This window comes from Mustela putorius, unplaced genomic scaffold (assembly GCF_011764305.1).
Source record: "Mustela putorius furo isolate JIRA1106 unplaced genomic scaffold, ASM1176430v1.1 tig00003987_pilon_pilon_pilon, whole genome shotgun sequence".
In the NCBI taxonomy this organism is placed as follows: Eukaryota; Metazoa; Chordata; class Mammalia; order Carnivora; family Mustelidae; genus Mustela; species Mustela putorius.
Window position 1 is genome coordinate 1,460,994 of NW_025422126.1, and position 19,735 is coordinate 1,480,728.

The window sequence follows — 19,735 nt, forward strand, 5'->3', positions numbered from 1 at the left end:
GGACACTGAATTTAGTTTCTTTGAGGAATCCTGTTGGTAATCTTGTGTGGCTTTCAAGATAAGGGGCCTCATAATGGATGGAGATTTAAAGCCAACTTATAATAATAATTTATAAATGGAAAGATATCAATCTTTATTTTATGTATTTTATTCTTAAATATTACTAAATTTGAGTTGTGCTTAAAATGAAACACAGCATCCAATTAAGGAAAACACTGGGAAGAACACTGTTGCTATTCTTTTGCAAAAAAGAGGCCATCAAGAGCTTAGAATGTACATCTTTCTGTCTCTAAGAGAAAAGAGCACTTAATTTGCTCAAGATGCTCCAGGAAGTAAATTCTTCAGATAATTATATATAGATATCCTTGAATTCCTTTCAGAAAGTGTTTACCGATGTCTCTAGTCCATGCTCCTTGCTGACAGATAACCTTCCATACTTCTTTTTTTTTTTAAAGATTTTATTTATTTATTCGACAGAGAGAGATCACAAGTAGGCAGAGAGGAAGGCAGAGAGAGAGGAGGAAGCAGGCTCCCCGCCGACCAGAGAGCCTGATGCGGGACTCGATCCTAGGACCCTGAGATCATGACCCGAGCTGAAGGCAGCGGCTTAACCCACTGAGCCACCCAGGCGCCCATAACCTTCCATACTTCTAAACCCTGAAGGTACATGTTCTGGATCAGTCATGTTGCAGAGTTGTACAGTCATTTTTATACCATCAGATGGCAAACATGCCATAGGAAAACTTGTTCCTAGCCTCCTGAGCAGGTGCTTTTATGTTCTGTCTCATGATTTTTTATGTACACATCTGTTTCTGCTCACAACAAATTCAGGAAGATTAATAAAGAGATCCTTGATCCCCAGAAGTCATGGAAGAGATACGTTCCTAAAAGATTACACAAAAGTACTTGTAAGAATATCCAACAAATTCTTGTGAAAGTAGGGGAACTTTGAAAATTTATTTTCTACCTGAACTTGTCTGAGATTCATCTACTTTTGCAAAGCATGGAATCAAAAAGGATGTATGTATGTTGTAGTTCACAAGGAAAGAGGGCTTTGGAGAGGTAGAAATAGTACTATAGATAGAAGTTTGTCTAAATACACTTAACAAACACACACACACACACACACACACACACAACACCACACCCCCTTGTAAGGAAAAAAAAAATGACTAAATATAACTCATATTCACTATTAGAATTCCATACATTCAAGCTTCTCTTAAAAACAAGATTTTCATTCTTTAACACAAGTTTTCATGTACTTGTTTTCAGGTACGTTCGCCTCCTGCTTCTCCAGAAAGGGTGGTGGTGGCACAGTGAGAGCATATAGTGCCTACAGGGTTTTATGAAGAATAAGTAAAAAGATGCTAAAATGAAAGGCAAAAACTGGAGACATTTAAAAAAACAAAAACTGCACTAAATACCCCAGGATTGTCCCCAGTGAAATCAGATATATCTAAGCTTTTCACAGAAATCTATTAACATATTTTTTTTTTAATTTTTTATTTTTGATAAACATATATTTTTATCCCCAGGGGTACAGGTCTGTGAATCACCAGGTTTACACACTTCACAGCACTCACCAAATCACATACCCTCCCCAATGTACATAATCCCACCCCCTTCTCCCAAACCCCCTGCCCCCGGCAACCCTCAGTTTGTTTTGTGAGATTAAGAGTCACTTATGGTTTGTCTCCCTCCCAATCCCATCTTGTTTCATTTATTCTTCTTCTACCCACTTAAGCCTCCATGTTGTATCACCACTTCCTCATATCAGGGAGATCATATGATAGTTGTCTTTCTCTGCTTGACTTATTTCACTAAGCATGATACGCTCTAGTTCCATCCACGTTGTTGCAAATGGCAAGATTTCATTTCTTTTGATGGCTGCATAGTATTCCATTGTGTATATATACCACATCTTCTTGATCCATTCATCTGTTGATGGACATCTAGGTTCTTTCCATAGTTTGGCTATTGTGGACATTGCTGCTATAAACATTCGGGTGCATGTGCCCCTTTGGATCACTACATTTGTATCTTTAGGGTAAATACCCAATAGTGCAATTTCTGGGTCATAGGGCAGTTCTATTTTCAACATTTTGAGGAACCTCCATGCTGTTTTCCAGAGTGGCTGCACCAGCTTGCATTCCCACCAACAGTGTAGGAGGGTTCCCCTTTCTCCGCATCCTCGCCAGCATCTGTCATTTCCTGACTTGTTGATTTTAGCCATTCTGACTGGTGTGAGGTGATATCTCATTGTGGTTTTGATTTGTATTTCCCTGATGCCGAGTGATATGGAGCACTTTTTCATGTGTCTGTTCGCCATCTGGATGTCTTCTTTGCAGAAATGTCTGTTCATGTCCTCTGCCCATTTCTTGATTGGATTATTTATTCTTTGGGTGTTGAGTTTGCTAAGTTCTTTATAGATTCTGGACACTAGTCCTTTATCTGATATGTCGTTTGCAAATATCTTCTCCCATTCTGTCAGTTGTCTTTTGATTTTGTTAATTGTTTCCTTTGCTGTGCAAAAGCTTTTGATCTTGATGAAATCCCAGTAGTTCATTTTTTCCCTTGCTTCCCTTGCCTTTTGCGTTGTTCCTAGGAAGATGTTGCTGCGGCAGAGGTCGAAGAGGTTGCTGCCCGTGTTCTCCTCAAGGATTTTGATGGATTCCTTTCGTACATTGAGGTCCTTCATCCATTTTGAGTCTATTTTTGTGTGTGGTGTAAGGGAATGGTCCAATTTCATTTTTCTGCATGTGGCTGTCCAATTTTCCCAGCACCATTTATTGAAAAGGCTGTCTTTTTTCCATTGGACATTCTTTCCTGCTTTGTCGAAGATTAGTTGACCATAGATTTGAGGGTCTATTTCTGGGCTCTCTATTCTGTTCCATTGATCTATGTGTCTGTTTTTGTGCCAGTACCATGCTGTCTTGATGATGACAGCTTTGTAATAGAGCTTGAAGTCCGGAATTGTGATGCCACCAACGTTGGCTTTCTTTTTCAATATCCCTTTGGCTATTCGAGGTCTTTTCTGGTTCCATATAAATTTTAGAATTATTTGTTCCATTTCTTTGAAAAAGATGGATGGTACTTTGATAGGAATTGCATTAAATGTGTAGATTGCTTTAGGTAGCATAGACATTTTCACAATATTTATTCTTCCAATCCAGGAGCATGGAACATTTTTCCATTTCTTTGTGTCTTCCTCAATTTCTTTCATGAGTACTTTATAGTTTTCTGAGTATAGATTCTGTGTCTCTTTGGTTAGGTTTATTCCTAGGTATCTTATGGTTTTGGATGCAATTGTAAATGGGATTGACTCCTTAATATCTCTTTCTTCTGTCTTGCTGTTGGTGTAGAGAAATGCAACTGATTTCTGTGCATTGATTTTATATCCTGACACTTTACTGAATTCCTGTATAAGTTCTAGCAGTTTTGGAGTGGAGTCTTTTGGGTTTTCCACATATAGTATCATATCATCTGCGAAGAGTGATAATTTGACTTCTTCTTTGCCGATTTGGATGCCTTTAATTTCCTTTTGTTGTCTGATTGCTGAGGCTAGGACCTCTAGTACGATGTTGAATAGCAGTGGTGATAATGGACATCCCTGCCGTGTTCCTGACCTTAGCGGAAAAGCTTTCAGTTTTTTCTCCATTGAGAATGATATTTGCGGTGGGGTTTTTCATAGATGGCTTTGATGATATTGAGGTATGTGCCCTCTATCCCTACACTTTGAAGAGTTTTGATCAGGAAGGGATGTTGTACTTTGTCAAATGCTTTTTCAGCATCTTTTGAGAGTATCATATGGTTCTTGTTCTTTCTTTTATTGATGTGTTGTATCACATTGACTGATTTGCGGATGTTGAACCAACCTTGCAGCCCTGGAATAAATCCCACTTGGTCGTGGTGAATAATCCTTTTAATGTACTGTTGAATCCTATTGGCTAGTATTTTGTTGAGTATTTTCGCATCTGTGTTCATCAAGGATATCGGTCTATAGCTCTCTTTTTTGGTGGGATCCTTGTCTGGTTTTGGGATCAAGGTGATGCTGGCCTCATAAAATGAGTTTGGAAGTTTTCCTTCCATTTCTATTTTTTGGAACAGTTTCAGGAGAATAGGAATTAGTTCTTCTTTAAATGTTTGGTAGAATTCCCCCGGGAAGCCGTCTCGCCCTGGGCTTTTGTTTGTTTGGAGATTTTTAATGACTGTTTCAATCTCCTTACTGGTTATGGGTCTGTTCAGGCTTTCTCTTTCTTCCTGGCTCAGTTGTGGTAGTTTATATGTTTCTAGGAATGCATCCATTTCTTCCAGATTGTCAAATTTATTGCCGTAGAGTTGCTCATAGTATGTTCTTATAATAGTTTGTATTTCTTTGGTGTTAGTTGTGATCTCTCCTCTTTCATTCATGATTTTATTTATTTGGGTCCTTTCTCTTTTCTTTTTGATAAGTCGGGCCAGGGGTTTATCAATTTTATTAATTCTTTCAAAGAACCAGCTCCTAGTTTCGTTGATTTGTTCTATTGTTTTTTTGGTTTCTATTTCATTGATTTCTGCTCTGATCTTTATGACTTCTCTTCTCCTGCTGGGCTTAGGGTTTCTTTCTTGTTCTTTCTCTAGCTCCTTTAGGTGTAGGGTTAGGTTGTGTACCTGAGACCTTTCTTGTTTCTTGAGAAAGGCTTGTAGCGCTATATATTTTCCTCTCAGGACTGCCTTTGTTGTGTCCCACAGATTTTGAACCGTTGTATTTTCATTATCATTTGTTTCCATGATTTTTTTCAATTCTTCTTTAATTTCCCGGTTGACCCATTCATTCTTCAGAAGGATACTGTTTAGTCTCCATGTATTTGGGTTCTTTCCAAACTTCCTTTTGTGGTTGAGTTCTAGCTTTAGAGCATTGTGGTCTGAAAATATGCAGGGAATGATCCCAATCTTTTGATACCGGTTGAGTCCTGATTTAGGACCGAGGATGTGATCTATTCTGGAGAATGTTCCATGTGCACTAGAGAAGAATGTGTATTCTGTTGCTTTGGGATGAAATATTCTGAATATATCTGTGATGTCCATCTGGTCCAGTGTGTCGTTTAAGGCCTTTATTTCCTTGCTGATCTTTTGCTTCGATGACCTGTCCATTTCAGTGAGGGGAGTGTTAAAGTCCCCAACTATTATTGTATTATTGTTGATGTGTTTCTTTGATTTTGTTATTAATTGGTTTATATAGTTGGCTGCTCCCACATTGGGGGCATAGATATTTAAAATTGTTAAATCTTCTTGTTGGACAGGCCCTTTGAGTATGATATAGTGTCCTTCCTCATCTCTTATTATAGTCTTTGGCTTAAAATCTAATTGATCTGATATAAGGATTGCCACTCCTGCTTTCTTCTGATGTCCATTAGCATGGTAAATTCTTTTCCACCCCCTCACTTTAAATCTGGAGGTGTCTTCGGGCTTAAAATGTGTTTCTTGGAGGCAACATATAGATGGGTTTTGTTTTTTTATCCATTCTGATACCCTGTGTCTTTTGACAGGGGCATTTAGCCCATTAACATTCAGGGTAACTATTGAGAGATATGAATTTAGTGCCATTGTATTGCCTGTAAGGTGACTGTTACTGTATATGGTCTCTGTTCCTTTCTGATCTACCACTTGTAGGCTCTCTCTTTGCTTAGAGGACCCCTTTCAATATTTCCTGTAGAGCTGGTTTGGTATTTGCAAATTCTTTCAGTTGTTGTTTGTCCTGGAAGCTTTTAATCTCTCCTTCTATTTTCAATGATAGCCTAGCTGGATATAGTAGTATTCTTGGCTGCATGTTTTTCTCGTTTAGTGCTCTGAAAATATCATGCCAGCTCTTTCTGGCCTGCCAGGTCTCTGTGGATAAGTCAGCTGCCAATCTAATATTTTTACCATTGTATGTTACAGACTTCTTTTCCCGGGCTGCTTTCAGGATTTTCTCTTTGTCATTGAGACTTGTAAATTTTACTATTAGGTGACGGGGGGTGTGGGCCTATTCTTATTGATTTTGAGGGGCATTCTCTGAACCTTCTGTATTTTGATGCTCGTTCCCTTTGCCATATTGGGGAAATTCTCCCCAATAATTCTCTCCAGTATACCTTCTGCTCCCCTCTCACTTTCTTCTTCTTCTGGAATCCCAATTATTCTAATGTTGTTTCGTCTTATGGTGTCACTTATCTCTCGAATTCTCCCCTCGTGGTCCAGTAGCTGTTTGTCCCTCTTTTGCTCAGCTTCTTTATTCTCTGTCATTTGGTCTTCTATATCACTAATTCTTTCTTCTGCCTCATTTATCCTAGCAGTTAGAGCCTCCATTTTTGATTGCACCTCATTAATAGCTTTTTTGATTTCACCTTGGTTAGATTTTAGTTCTTTTATTTCTCCAGAAAGGGCTTTTATATCTCTCGAGAGGGTTTCTCTAATATCTTCCATGCCTTTTTCGAGCCCGGCTAGAACCTTGAGAATTGTCATTCTGAAGTCTAGATCTGACATATTACCGATGTCTGTATTGATTAGGTCCCTAGCCTTCGGTACTGCCTCTTGTTCTTTTTTTTGTGTTGAATTTTTACGTCTTGTCATTTTGTCCAGATAAGACTAAATGAAGGGGCAAGTAAAATACTAAAAGGGTGGCAACAACCCCAGGAAAATATGCTTTAACCAAATTAGAAGAGATCCAAAATCGTGAGTGGGGAGAAAGGGGATAAAAAGAGGTTCAAAAAGGAAGAAAGAAAGAAAAAAAAAAAAAAAGGAAAAGAAAAAAAAAAGAAAAGAAAAAGAAAAGAAAAGAATTTTTAAAAAAAGAATACACCTAAGAAAAATGTAAAAAAGAAAAAATATATATATTAGATAAACTAGTATAAAATCGTTAAAAAAGAAAAAGGTAACAGTTAAAAAAAATTTTACCCGAAGGCGAGAAAAAAAAAAAATGAAAAAGAAAAAATTAAATTAACTGCAAGACTAAAAAAAATCACAGGAAAAAAGCCATGAGTTCCGTGCTTGGCTTTCTCCTCCTCTGGAATTCTGCTGCTCTCCTTGGTATTGAAACCGCACTCCTTGGTAGGTGAACTTGGTCTTGGCTGGATTTCTTGTTGATCTTCTGGGGGAGGGGCCTGTTGTAGTGATTCTCAAGTGTCTTTGCCCCAGGCGGAATTACACCGCCCTTACCTGGGGCCGGGGTGAGTAATCCGCTCGGGTTTGCTTTCAGGAGCTTTTGTTCCCTGAGCGCTTTCCGTAGAGTTCCAGAGGACGGGAATACAAATGGCGGCCTCCTGGTCTCCGGCCCGGAGGAGCCGAGAGCCCAGGGCCGCACTCCTCAGTGCGCGCTCATAGAACCGCGCCCAGTTACTCCCGTCTGCCTGACCTCCGGCCGCGCTCCGAGCTCACCGAGCCTGCGACCGGTTCAAGGTAACACGGAGCTGTGAGCTTACTGTCGGCTCTGTCTCTGTAGCCGGCTTTCCCGTTCCAATACCCGCAAGCTCTGCGACACTCAGACACCCCCGATCCTTCTGTGACCCTGCGGGACCTGAGGCCACGCTGACCCCGCGTGGGCTTCGCCCCGGTTTAGCCTCTGGAGCGATGTCCCTCAGCGGAACAGACTTTTAAAAGTCCTGATTTTGTGCGCGGTTGCTCCGCCGCTTGCCGGGAGCCGGCCCCTCCCCCCGGGGTCTATCTTCCCGTCGCTTTGGATTCACTTCTCTGCAGGTCCTACCTTTCAGAAAGTGGTTGTTTTTCTGTTTCCAGAATTGCTGTTTTTCTTCTCTTCGATCTGCCGATGGATTTTCAGGTGTTTGCAATCTTTAGATAAGCTATCTAGCTGATCTCCGGCTAGCTGAAGCAGTCTCAGCTTGCTACTTCTCCGCCATCTTGACTCCTCCCTCCAACATATTTTTTTATTTTACATTCAAAACTAGTTCTTTGTTTCAGAGAAAACAAGGCAATTGACATAAACTAAGTGTGCCAGCTGGAATACTATCCTATTTTCAAACATAGAGAAATGGAGGTTCACTAAATCTCTATACTTAAAAGGAAAAGGCTCTCGTGGGATTTTCCCCCTACTGTAAGGGAACCCAATATTCAGAAAAACAAGCACTCCACACCAACAGGGAGAAGAAACATTGAGATTTAAGAACAGAAAGCATTCTCAGGGCACCTGGGTGGCTCAGTGGGTTAAAGCCTCTGCCTTCAGCTCAGGTCATGATCTCAGGGTCCTGGGGATCAAGCCCCGCATCGGGCTCTCTGCTTGCAGGAGCCTGCTTCTCCCCCGCACCCCCGCCTGCCTCTCTGCCCACTTCTGGTCTCTATCTGTCAAATAAATAAATAAAATCTTTAAAAAAAAAAAAGAGAGAACAGAAAGCTTTCTCTAAAGTTTGTTCCTTTAGGAGTTACAGGATCTCTTGGTATGAGGAGCACTTAAAAAGATAATTAACCTAGAGTTGGGTCAAAATCAACTTCTTTCAGTTCTGACCACACCTTCAAGAGCTAAGGAAACAAGGGATTTTATGTTGAGGTGAAAACACGGATCACACACTCACGAATCTGCTTTGTCCTCACACCATAGATGATAGGATTGAGGGCAGGTGGAACAACCACATAGAGATTGGCAACCAGGATGTGGACATAATGGGGAATTTTTTTGCCAAATCGGTGGGTGAGGAAGGAAAAGAGAGAAGGAGTATAGAAAACACACATGACCCCAACATGTGACCCACACGTACTCAGAGCTTTGTGACGAGCCTCTTGAGATGGGAGGCGGAAAACTGCACGAAGGATGTAGGCATAAGAGATTCCAATCAATGCCACATCTAAAATAAGAAAAGAAGCCACAAAAAGCCCATAAATGGCATTAACTCGAATGCTGGCACAGGCCAACTTGGCGATGCCCATGTGTTCACAGTAGGAGTGAGCAATAATTCGAGTCTCACAGAAGGGCAGTCGATGGGTTAGGTAGAGAATGGGCAACATAAGCAAGACAGGGCGCATTATAATACCCACACCAATGCCTGCTAGCACTCGGGGTGTCAGGGTGGTTGTGTAATGGAGTGGCACGCAGATAGCCACATAGCGGTCAAAAGCCATAGCCAGCAGAACAGCGGACTCCATTCCTGTAAAGGTGTGTATCAGAAACATCTGAGCCACACAGGCTCCAAAACCAATTTCATGTGCATCAAACCAGAAGATACCCAGCATTCTGGGCACTGAGGTTGTGGAGAGGGCCAGATCTATGGCTGATAAGATGGCTAGGAAGTAGAACATAGGATCCCGCAGAGTATGGTCAGACCAGATGATCAGCAAAATCGTAGCATTGCCCAACAGAGCCATTAAGTAAATGGAGCAAAAAGGCAGGGAGATCCAGCCATGGGAACACTCAAGTCCTGGGATGCCTGTAAGAAAGAAGGTGTCTGGGTGGAAAGTGGAAGTGTTTGTGTGGAACATCTTGCCACGGATGAGATGATAAGTAGTTGACTACTCTAGAAGGAAAAACAAGAGCATATCTCAAAACTTTCCAGTAGGCTTAATTTTTATCTGCAGTTTTCTTATTATAAAAGCTAATGCTGGGAGGCCTGGGTGGCTCAAACATTTAACTGTCCAACTCTTGATTTTAGTTTAGGTCATGATCTCACAGTTGTGAGACTGAGCCCACATTGGGCTCTGATTGGGCATGGAGCCTGCTTAAGCATCTCTCTCCTTCTCTCTCTGCCTTTCTCTTCTTTCTCTCTCTATTATGAAAGGAAAGAAAGAAAGAAAGAAAGAAAGAAAGAAAGAAAGAAAGAAAGGGAGAGAAAGAAAGAAAGATAGATAAGGAAAAGGAAAAAAAAGAAAAGAAAAACTAATGCTAAAATGAGTTATAAAGTAATATGCGGGAACACACTTAGCACTCTTCAAATGGAAGGAACATTAACTTCATAAAAAGTCTCCCTCCCTTTCAAGTTTTGGACAATAATATCATATATTCCTTACTGAAGCCCCAATAAAAACTGGAGGGAATTTTAAAAACAAAATGGCTTATATTTATACTGAAATATCAATCTTCTTTGGAGACAAACTTCACTTTACCTAAACACATCAACACAAAATCACCAAGCAACAGTACAGACAACTGCACACAAAATATGACAATATAAAGGTAATATAAGTGTACCTAGAACTATAGAATGATAGTAAATACAACAAGATTTCATTAACTGTTTTGTTCAGTGTTCAGTATACATTGATACATATTTAGAAAACCAGATCCAAAATGATCTGGTCATTTTGATGACTGCATCTCTCCATATTTACTCAGATTCCCCCACAGATGCGCTGTGCTGAATCTCAGATATAATAAGAGTTGCACAAAGATGGATAAACACACCATACACTGTACTGTGCATCAGATATGAAAAAAAGACACACAAAGATAGTAAAATTCTGCAGCTAGAAATTACCTCCAGGAGAGAAACACATCTCTTTTTTATAACATTCTGATTGGAATTAATAAAGAATCTGAAGATTTCTGTTGGTTGCCAAATTCTTTCCATATATCCAGCAATTCTACCCATCTTTGTAGTGTGTGGGGGGAGGAGGGAGATTTGGGGGAAGAATAGTGAAAATCTATATTGAAAGAAGAAGCTTTGAGAGAAGTAAAGATTTGTTTCCAATTATAATCATGGTGGTCAACATCAGGCTTAAGAAATACACACTCCTGATTTACCACACTGTAGTTGTGATCTCTCTCTGTTTCTCCTTTTCTCCATCTTCCCATCCATCCTTCCTCCTCCTATCTTTCTTTCTTTCTCCTTATAGAAAAAAAAAAAGCAGAGATATCACTATAGGAAAAAAAGGAACGTATAAAAAAGATAGGAAAAGAGGGGAGGAAAAGTGAAAAAAGGAAGACAAGAAAGAAAAACATAAGGAATCATAAGGGAAAGAAGATAGGAACGAATGTAGGAAAGAAGGTCATCTCAGCTCTCATTTACTCCTGAGAAAAGTGACAGAGAAACGTCCAGATTTGGAGAAATATTTTATTAATAACATTTAAAAAACAGAGATCCCCCAACTAGGTAAGTCCTGCAAGCCTGTACATAATGTTCATCTTCAGGCTGCTTATGTCTCTGCTTCCCTCTTTGTAATCAATTTTATAAATCTGCACTTACTCTGGGCCCTTGAAGAGCCTATTTTTATAATTTTTTATTTTTTATAAACATATATTTTTAAATTCGTATTTTGGAAGACCATGCCCTGATACACAATTATCACTGAGAATTGAGATCATTTGTACCACAACTTTAAGTTCCTTCTATAGGGACTTTATAAATTTAAAAAATTTAAATTGTCTCAGTGTAATATAGTAAGACTTCTTTCAGTCAGAAGATCTTTCTACAGGAGTGAGATAAAATATATTAGGTTAATAAATGTAGCTGTAGTCTGTTCCTTAACTTTTAGACAAGAGTCTCTGGTCACTATTCATCTCCATCACACATTTAATAGGAAACTCACCTCCAGCAGGAATAGGGCTAGAGAGCTCCAGTATATCTACTAAAGGGAATAAGGTTTTATACTACCCATATTTAGGGTCCTTGGGGGACTGTCTGAAAACAAAGCCAACTCTAATTCCCTGCATGAACCAGAACTAATACCCAAGAGTCTCCTGAGAAAGATCTCTTTCTCTGCATCTGAGATAAAGAGACTGATAGATTGCAGACATACACCCACCTTCCCCACCTACATCTTGTCAGTAAGAATCAGAGGGGCAAAACGAATGCTACCAAATATATTCATATGAAATATGAAGTGAACAGAATCTCTTACTGGGTAAATTTTGCATCTTGATTTTATTATATATTATAACAGTGCAGATTTAGAACATTAATGACCAATACATGTATCTCCCCTCCCCATACCCGTGTCTTAGGAATCTCAATAATTTATTAATATATCATAGCTAACAAATAAGACAAAATTTCTTCTTTCTTTTCTATGTACTGCTAGTCTTACTGGCTTTCTTCTTTATTTAAATTTAATTAAATAACATATAGTACATCATTAGTTTTTGATGTAGTGTTCAATAAATCATTAATTCTGTGTAACACTCAGTGCTCCTCACATCACATACCCTCATTAATGCCCATCACCTGTTACCAATTCCCTCACCACCTCCCTTTCTGCAACCCTTTTGCTTTGCTGCGCAGTTTTTTATCCTAATGAAGTCCCAAAAGTTCATTTCTGCTTTTGTTTCTCTTGCCTTTAGAGACGTGTCTTGCAAGAAGTTACTGTGGCCAAGGTCAAAGAGGTTACTGCCTGTGTTCTCATCTAGGATTTTGATGGATTCCTGTCTCACATTCAGGTCTTTCATCTATTTTGAGTTGATCTTTGTGTATGGTGTAAGAGAATGGTGGTTTCATTCTTCTGCATGTGGCTGTCCAATTTTCCCAGCATCATTTATTGAAGAGACTGTCTTTTTTCTATTGGATATTCTTTACTGCTTTGTCAAAGATTAGTTGACCACAGAGTTGAGGTTCCATATCTGGGTTCTCTATTCTGTTCCATTGATCTGTCTGTTTTTGTGCCAGTACCATGCTGTCTTGATAATCACAGTCTTGCAATATATCTTGAAGTCAGGCATCATACCCCCAGCTTTGGTTTTCTTTTTCAACATTCCCTTGGTGATTTGGAATCCTTTTTGATTCCATACAAATTTTAGGATTGTTTGTTCATTTCTGTAAAAATGCCAGTGATATTTTGATGGGGATTGCACTGAATGTGTAGATCACTTGGCCAGCATAGACATTTTAACAATGCTTATTCTTCCAATCCATGAGCATAGACTATTTTTCCATCACTTTGTGTCTTCCTCTACATCTTTCATAAGTGTTCTGTAGTTTCTCGCATATAGACCCTTTACCTTTTGGTTAAGTTTATTCCTAAGAAGAATTTTAAAAATTCATGGAAACTAATGATAATGAAAACAAATCAGTTCAAAACCTCTGGGATACAGCAAAGGCTGCCCTAAGAAGGAAGTACATAAGCCTCTCTCAAAAAATTTAAAAAAATTTCCAAATACACAAGGTAACCCTACACCTAACAGAGGTGGAGAAAAAAACAGTTAAAAAAAAAAAAAGCTTAAACCAAGCAGGAGAACAGAGATAATGAATATTAGATCAGAAATCAATGAAATACAAACCAGAAGTAGAATAGATGAATGAATTTAGAAGAGATTCTTTGGAAGACTTACTAAGATCAATAACCCTCTGGCTAGACTTATCTAAAAGAAAAGAGAAAAGACCCAAATTAATAAAATCATGAATTAAAGGGGAGAGGTCATGACCAACACCAAAGAAAGGACCCAAATTAATAAAATCATGAATGGAAGGGGAAAGATCATGATCAACATCAAGACAATTTTAAGACCATATTAGGATCATCTATATGCTAATAAATTAGATAACCTGGAAGAAATGATTGCATTCCTGAAAACTTATTAACTACCAAAACTGAAACAAGAAGAAATAGAAAATCTAAATAGACAAATAACCAGCAGGGAAATGCAAGCAGTAATCCAAAACCCATTCATTCTTTAGCAGGTTGCTTTTTAACCTCCAAGTGTTTGCATTCCTTCCAAATTTTTCCTTTTGGTTGAGTTCTAGTTTCAAAGCATTGTGGTCTGAAAATATGGAAAGAATAATCTCAATCTTTTGTATCACTTGAAACCAGATTTGTGACCCAGTATGTGGTCCATTCTAGAGAAAGTTCCGTGTGCACTCAAAAAGAATGAGTATTCTTCTGTTTTAGGATGGAATGTTCTGTATATATCTTTGAAGTCCATCTGGTCCAGTGTGTCATTCAAAAGCCCTCATTTCTTGTTTGATCTTCAGTTTAATTTGTCCATTGGTGTGAGTGCAATGTTGAAGTCATTCATGTATTCATGAAGCTATTCATGTATTATTATCAATGTGTGTCTTTACTATGGTTATTAATTGGTTTGTATAATTGACTGTTCCCATGTTGGGACAGAAATATTTATAATTGTTTGATATTCTTGCTGAATATACCCCTTAAGTATGATATAATGTCCTGCTTCATTTCTTATTAGTCTTTGGATTGAAGTTATTTTATCTCATATGAGGATTGCTATCCCAGCTTTCTTTTGAGGTCCATTAGCATGGTAAATTGTTCTCCATCCCCTCACTTTCAGTCTGGAAGTGGCTTTAGGTCTAAAATGAGTTTTTTGACAGCATATGGATGGGCCTTGCTTTTCTATCCAATGTGATACCCTGTGTCTTTTGTTTGGAGCACTGAGCCCACTTACATTCAGTGTAACTGTCAAAAGATATTAATCTAGTGCCATTGCATTAGCTGTAAAGTCCCTGTTTATGTAGATTGTCTCTGTTTCATTTTAGCCTATGTTACTCTTGGGGGTCTCTCTTCACTTAAAGGATCCCCCTTAGTATTTCTTGCAGGGCTGGCTTGGTGGTCACATATTCTTTCAGTTTCTGTCTGTCCTAGAAGTTCTATATCTCTCTTTTTATTCTGAATGACAGCCTTGCTGGATAGTAAAAGTCAATAAAAATTAATTCAACATAAAAATAAAATAACATAAAATGTACTTGAAAAGATGAAATACATGGACGTCAAAGAAAGGAAAGATTTTACTCTAATATTATGAAATAACAAGTCAAAATTTATTCTTCAACATCATGAATAAAAAATAGAAGTGAAATTACATTACTTAATCATAGAACAATATAAGAACACTACGTACCATAGTTTCTATTAGGATGGTAATGCACTAGGAAAACCACTGACTGGGAGATGATATTCCCACTGATCATATCAGTTATATCATTTAAAAAAAAAAATTCACAATGGTAGCTTACACCACCACATACATCTAATGGCAGCTTTCTTATATTATGATTAATAGCAAGCACATAAGTTATTTTATTCTTTATTAGATTGATTCATTCAGCATTCATTTATTGAGTAGATGAGTGATTCACCCTGTGAATAACTGAGTGGATACATAAGGTAAGATTAATTTCTTTATGGCCCAGGAGGAGAGAAAATGAAATGCACTCACTACAAGTCATTATAATATCAAGTTGTAAGAGAACAAATCATAAGTGCCAAGAAAACTAAGTAAACCAAGAAAAGTAAGTATTACTTCAACAATGTGAGAGAAGTTTCCTTAAAATTTGCAGACATATAAAAATTCACTCCTGTGTGAACCAATGTTTACCTTTCCCTGAAATAAGGTTTTATTTGAATAGTAGATTTTAAAAATTCAAGTTCAAATACCAGAAAATTGATGTGCCATTACTGTTCAGTGAATGAGGAAGAGAAAGGCACTTAGTGATATATTTGCATCAGAGAGGAGTTTATCAAGCAATAGCCATAGCTCTACAAAACAAAAACCAAGGATGTTGCTTGTGAGAAGGAACCTAAAGTTAGGAGGATGTCTGGCATGGGGAATATAGCAAAATTCCTAAGATCACATGCTCGTCACTAGAAATGCTAAATAAAGATGGTACTATTGGAAACAGAAAATAAAATATCTGAAAGGTATTTATAAAATAAAATTTGCTAGTATGGAAGACTGGAGCTGGCTGGCAATAGAAGTACTTCAGAGAGAAGAGTTATCATGTGGTTGGTGCAAGAGATCAGGATACAGATAGGAAAAGGAACATAAGTGAGATTAATAAATATGAGCTGATATGACACAAGATTGTGGAAATTAGTTCCCTTGTATTATACACAGAGGAAGAGAAGAATAAAAGATGTGAATAATTATTTCCAAATTAAAGATTTCTGCTTTAAAGACTGAGAGGTATTTGCTAAATATATACATGAAAAATGTAAATGTCATTTGTTATGGACTTAGGGGAAATGAGCATTTTTAAAATTTCCCCTAAATAATTTTAAGAAAACCAAGTTTTTATAAAATGTCAGCTAATTAGCTGTGCATTAGTATCTTTTGAGTGTGTGTGTATAATGTACATATATAATGTATATTATTATATTTGATAGTTATTATACTTTATGTCACTTCAGCTTTAGTGTATTTTCTGCAAGGGTGCTATTAAAATAAAACCCATAAACAGCTTTAATAGAAGTACTGTTATCAAGGGTGAGAATAATAAATGAAGCACAGTAATACAAATTATGATGGTAATGCTAACAACTAACAATTATTTTGTGTTTACTGTAACCAACATGCAGGGCACTATGCTGATGACTTAAACATCATATAATTTAAGTCTACATGCTTAGTCCTTTGAAATAAAACTATGACTGTATTTAGATAGTAAAGGAATTGGGAATCATTGAAATATATGTACTAATGTTAGAGCCAGGAATATACTAAAGTTCTGTTTACTGTGAAAATCATATATGCAAAGACAGGACAAGGGAAACATCTACAAAATGAGTCTAAAAGTAAGTTAGGAAACCAATAGAACCAAGGTGACAGTAAGAAGAGTCTCCAGCTGCAGGCAGCTTCTTCCTTTATGTGTACATCAGAGTTGGGTCAATGAAAACTGAAATATATTTGTAACAAACTTTACATAAAAATTTAAGGTGAAGTATTTTGTAGCCCCATTTATTTCTTTTCTCCATCTCTCTGTACAAAATAAGGACTTAATCTACAAAATGTTGGATGTTTACACTATTTATGGTGAAATCACAGGATATCACAATATAGTTCTTATAATGGAATGAAAATGACTAATTTCTGAAGAAAGGGAAAAAGAAAATGAAAGAGAGATAAGAAGGGGATGCAAAATAAGAAGAAAGAAAGAGACAAGGATGCCTAGAGATGAAGAAGGAGGAGGAGGAGGGGGAGGGGGAAGAGGAGGAGGAGGAGAAAAAGAAGAATTATCCAAAAAGCCTGTGAGTGAGGTAGGGTCACTAGCACACAAAAAAGGCAGCACACCCTGTAAATTCTACTTTACCTCTACTGACACCAGAGATTCAAAATCCCATATAAAGATGAATGGCCATAATCCCACGCTTTGGTGAGTGCTGTGAAATGTGTAAACCTGGTGATTCACAGACCTGTACCCCTGGGGATAAAAATATATGTTTATAAAAAATAAAAAATTAAAAAAAAAAAGATGAATGGGCCATCACCTACCATACGAATTGGATAGCCAAGCTTAAGCTTTCACTTTCTGAATTCATCAAACTATTTATAGACCCTCCCTCCCATGAACATTATTGCCAAGCACATTTATTTAATATAACAAGGTGTTTCTCTGCTCAGAAGTTCCATCTCACATACATTAGGTGCTATTCCTTTTTAATTCTTTATGTTTGAGAGAATATTTTCTTCACACGGTCATAGATCTGCTTGGTCCTGACTCCGTATATGACAGGGTTGAGCATTGGTGGCACTATGACGTAGAGATTGGCCAGGAGTATGTGGATATAGCGGGGGACATTTCGGCCAAAGCGATGTGTCATGAAGGAAAAGAGGGCCGGTGTATAGAAGGCAAGGATGACACAAACATGAGAACCACATGTGCTGAGGGACTTGAGTCGGGCTTCACGTGAAGGAAGACGGAAAACAGCACGGAGTATCTGAACATACGACAGGGCAATGGCTATGATGTCAAAGACTAGGATTGAAATAGCACCCAATCCATAGATGATGTTGATCTTGATGCTGGCACAAGAGAGGCGAGCAAGACCCATGTGTTCACAGTAGCTATGGGGAATGGCATAATTCCCACAGAAGGGCAATCGCAAAATAAGAAATACAAATGGTATCACAGAAATGAATGATCTCACTAACACACCCACACCAATCAGAGAAACAGCCTTGTTGGTGAGGATGGTGCTATATCGGAGTGGGTTGCAGATGGCCACATAGCGGTCATAAGCCATTGCCAACAGGACTGCTGACTCCATACCAGTGAAGTTGTGGATAAAAAACATCTGAGTGAGACAAGCATCAAAGAGTATCTCCCTAAGACTAAACCAGAAGATCCCAAGCATCTTAGGGATGGTAGCGGTGGACAGACCCAAATCAATAGTAGCCAACATAGCCAGGAAGTAAAACATAGGTTGGTGTAGGCTGTTTTCAGCCTGGATCACAAACAGAATTGTGAGGTTTCCTAAGAGTGCAATCACATACACAACACAAAAGGGAAAACCAATCCACATGTGAACTCTTTCAAGTCCTGGGATCCCCAGCAATAAGAAGGAGGAAGGATGAAACTGGGTGTCATTGGGAAGGGACATCCTGCTAGGTAATGCGTAAGTCCATGTTCTTATAGATGTGTGTTCACTAATCTGTGGGACCCCGATAAAACTCTGCAATGTTTTAAACCTAAGAAAAACAAAAATATACAATTGTGTACATTTTCTTCCTCAGTTAACCCATACAACTAGAAATGTACAAATAGAAATCCACATAGAAAAATATGAAGTGAATTCTCAGCAAGAAGCTTTTGGAAGAAGTAAATAGTAGATTGCAATAAATATTTTACTTAATATATTCATCTTTGTCAACCCCTCTCTTTTAATTTGCAAGTGTATTACCACTAGAATCATGCTAAGGTTTTGCCTTAATACTTACTTACTTCATTAATTACCTTCTATCATCACCCACACAATTTATTTTCCATTCTGGCATAGAAGGGGTATGACAGCCCCTGTAAAAGTTATTTCTATTGGTTTTATTAGGTTAGATGGTAACATATATGTGTTAAAACACAAGATAGGTAGCAAGTGTTAATGAACACAAACTCATTAAAATTAGTCTACACTATTAAAAATAAGTCTGTGGGATTAAAATCAATCCATTAGTTAGCAGTCATTCATTATTCTTATCACAGAAGAAGAAATTTGATCAAAAAAGCAACGACTGTCATTCATTAAGGTCCTGACTCTTTCCATGTTGTCAGACCTGTGCAAGTTTCAGCTCAGATTTTTATAAACACATGGAGAGAAACAGTTACCATGTTTTCACATACGGGTCTGAACTGAAAATAGTTTAACACACTCACCAAATGCTTCAAGTGCTTATAGTTACAGAAGGACAGAAAGAAAGTAGAGAAGAAATCATAAAGCTGAAATGGAAAGAGTGAATAGTAAGGCAAAGCTAATTCATGCCTCAGTCGTGACAGACACACCCAGCTTCCCTTTGTCCACACACAATCACACAAACATAATTTCTTTTAAACTCACATCCATCAGAATAAAAGATATCAGTGTTTTCATTATGAATCTGAGGGAGTCATAATTTTAAGACTTGAAGATACCTGATAAATATATTGAAGAAAAGACTAGGTGGCATATTTGAGTGAGCTGAACCTATCATTTTCAAAGTTACCCAAACTGTAATATATTTTTATGTACCTTATTTACTTCATTTGTTAGAGTATTTTCAAATCACTTGCTCATTCATTACATGTAATTATTTCGTAGTGAAAGCATCTTTTCTTCATTTTGTTTCATTGGAGGATTCCAGAGGATCACTACTAATGATGATAACACTTTCAGTAAGACAACTAGGCTCTTTCCCAGACACTGTAATATGGGAAAGAAGCCAGGAAGAACAGGGTCATGTCCATGATAAACAAGTACTAGAAGGAGTAATAAAATATGGATGGGGAAAGCTGGAAGTCCTAGGAAGAAATGGCAGATATTAGAAAAGAAAGGAAGTTGAAAACAATAGATATTTTTGGTAGGAGACACTGCAAAATGTCCATAAAAATAAAGTCTTTCTTCTATAATGTTCTGGCCT

The 19,735-nt window shown here is 37.9% G+C and overlaps 2 protein-coding genes across 2 annotated transcripts; both read right to left on the minus strand.

Annotated features, from left to right (window-relative positions):
• Positions 1-8,393: 8,393 nt before the first annotated feature.
• Positions 8,394-9,444, minus strand: LOC101672671 (olfactory receptor 52J3-like). The gene is made up of 2 exons (XM_045071490.1): positions 8,527-9,444; positions 8,394-8,402 (listed from the first exon to the last, which is right to left on the minus strand). Exons 1-2 carry the CDS (start codon positions 9,442-9,444, stop codon positions 8,394-8,396), a joined length of 927 nt encoding a protein of 308 aa, XP_044927425.1.
• Positions 9,445-17,292: 7,848 nt separating this feature from the next.
• On the minus strand, positions 17,293-18,234 carry LOC101672386 (olfactory receptor 52E2-like). The gene has a single exon (XM_004768247.3). The coding sequence runs from the start codon at positions 18,226-18,228 to the stop codon at positions 17,293-17,295; it is 936 nt and encodes a 311-aa protein (XP_004768304.2). The 5' UTR covers positions 18,229-18,234.
• Positions 18,235-19,735: the final 1,501 nt, after the last annotated feature.

Bases quoted from the DNA above. Each gene is read 5' to 3' on its own strand.
- LOC101672671 (XM_045071490.1), bottom strand. From the start codon at position 9,444: ATGTTCCACACAAACACTTCCACTTTCCACCCAGACACCTTCTTTCTT.
- LOC101672386 (XM_004768247.3), bottom strand. From the start codon at position 18,228: ATGTCCCTTCCCAATGACACCCAGTTTCATCCTTCCTCCTTCTTATTG.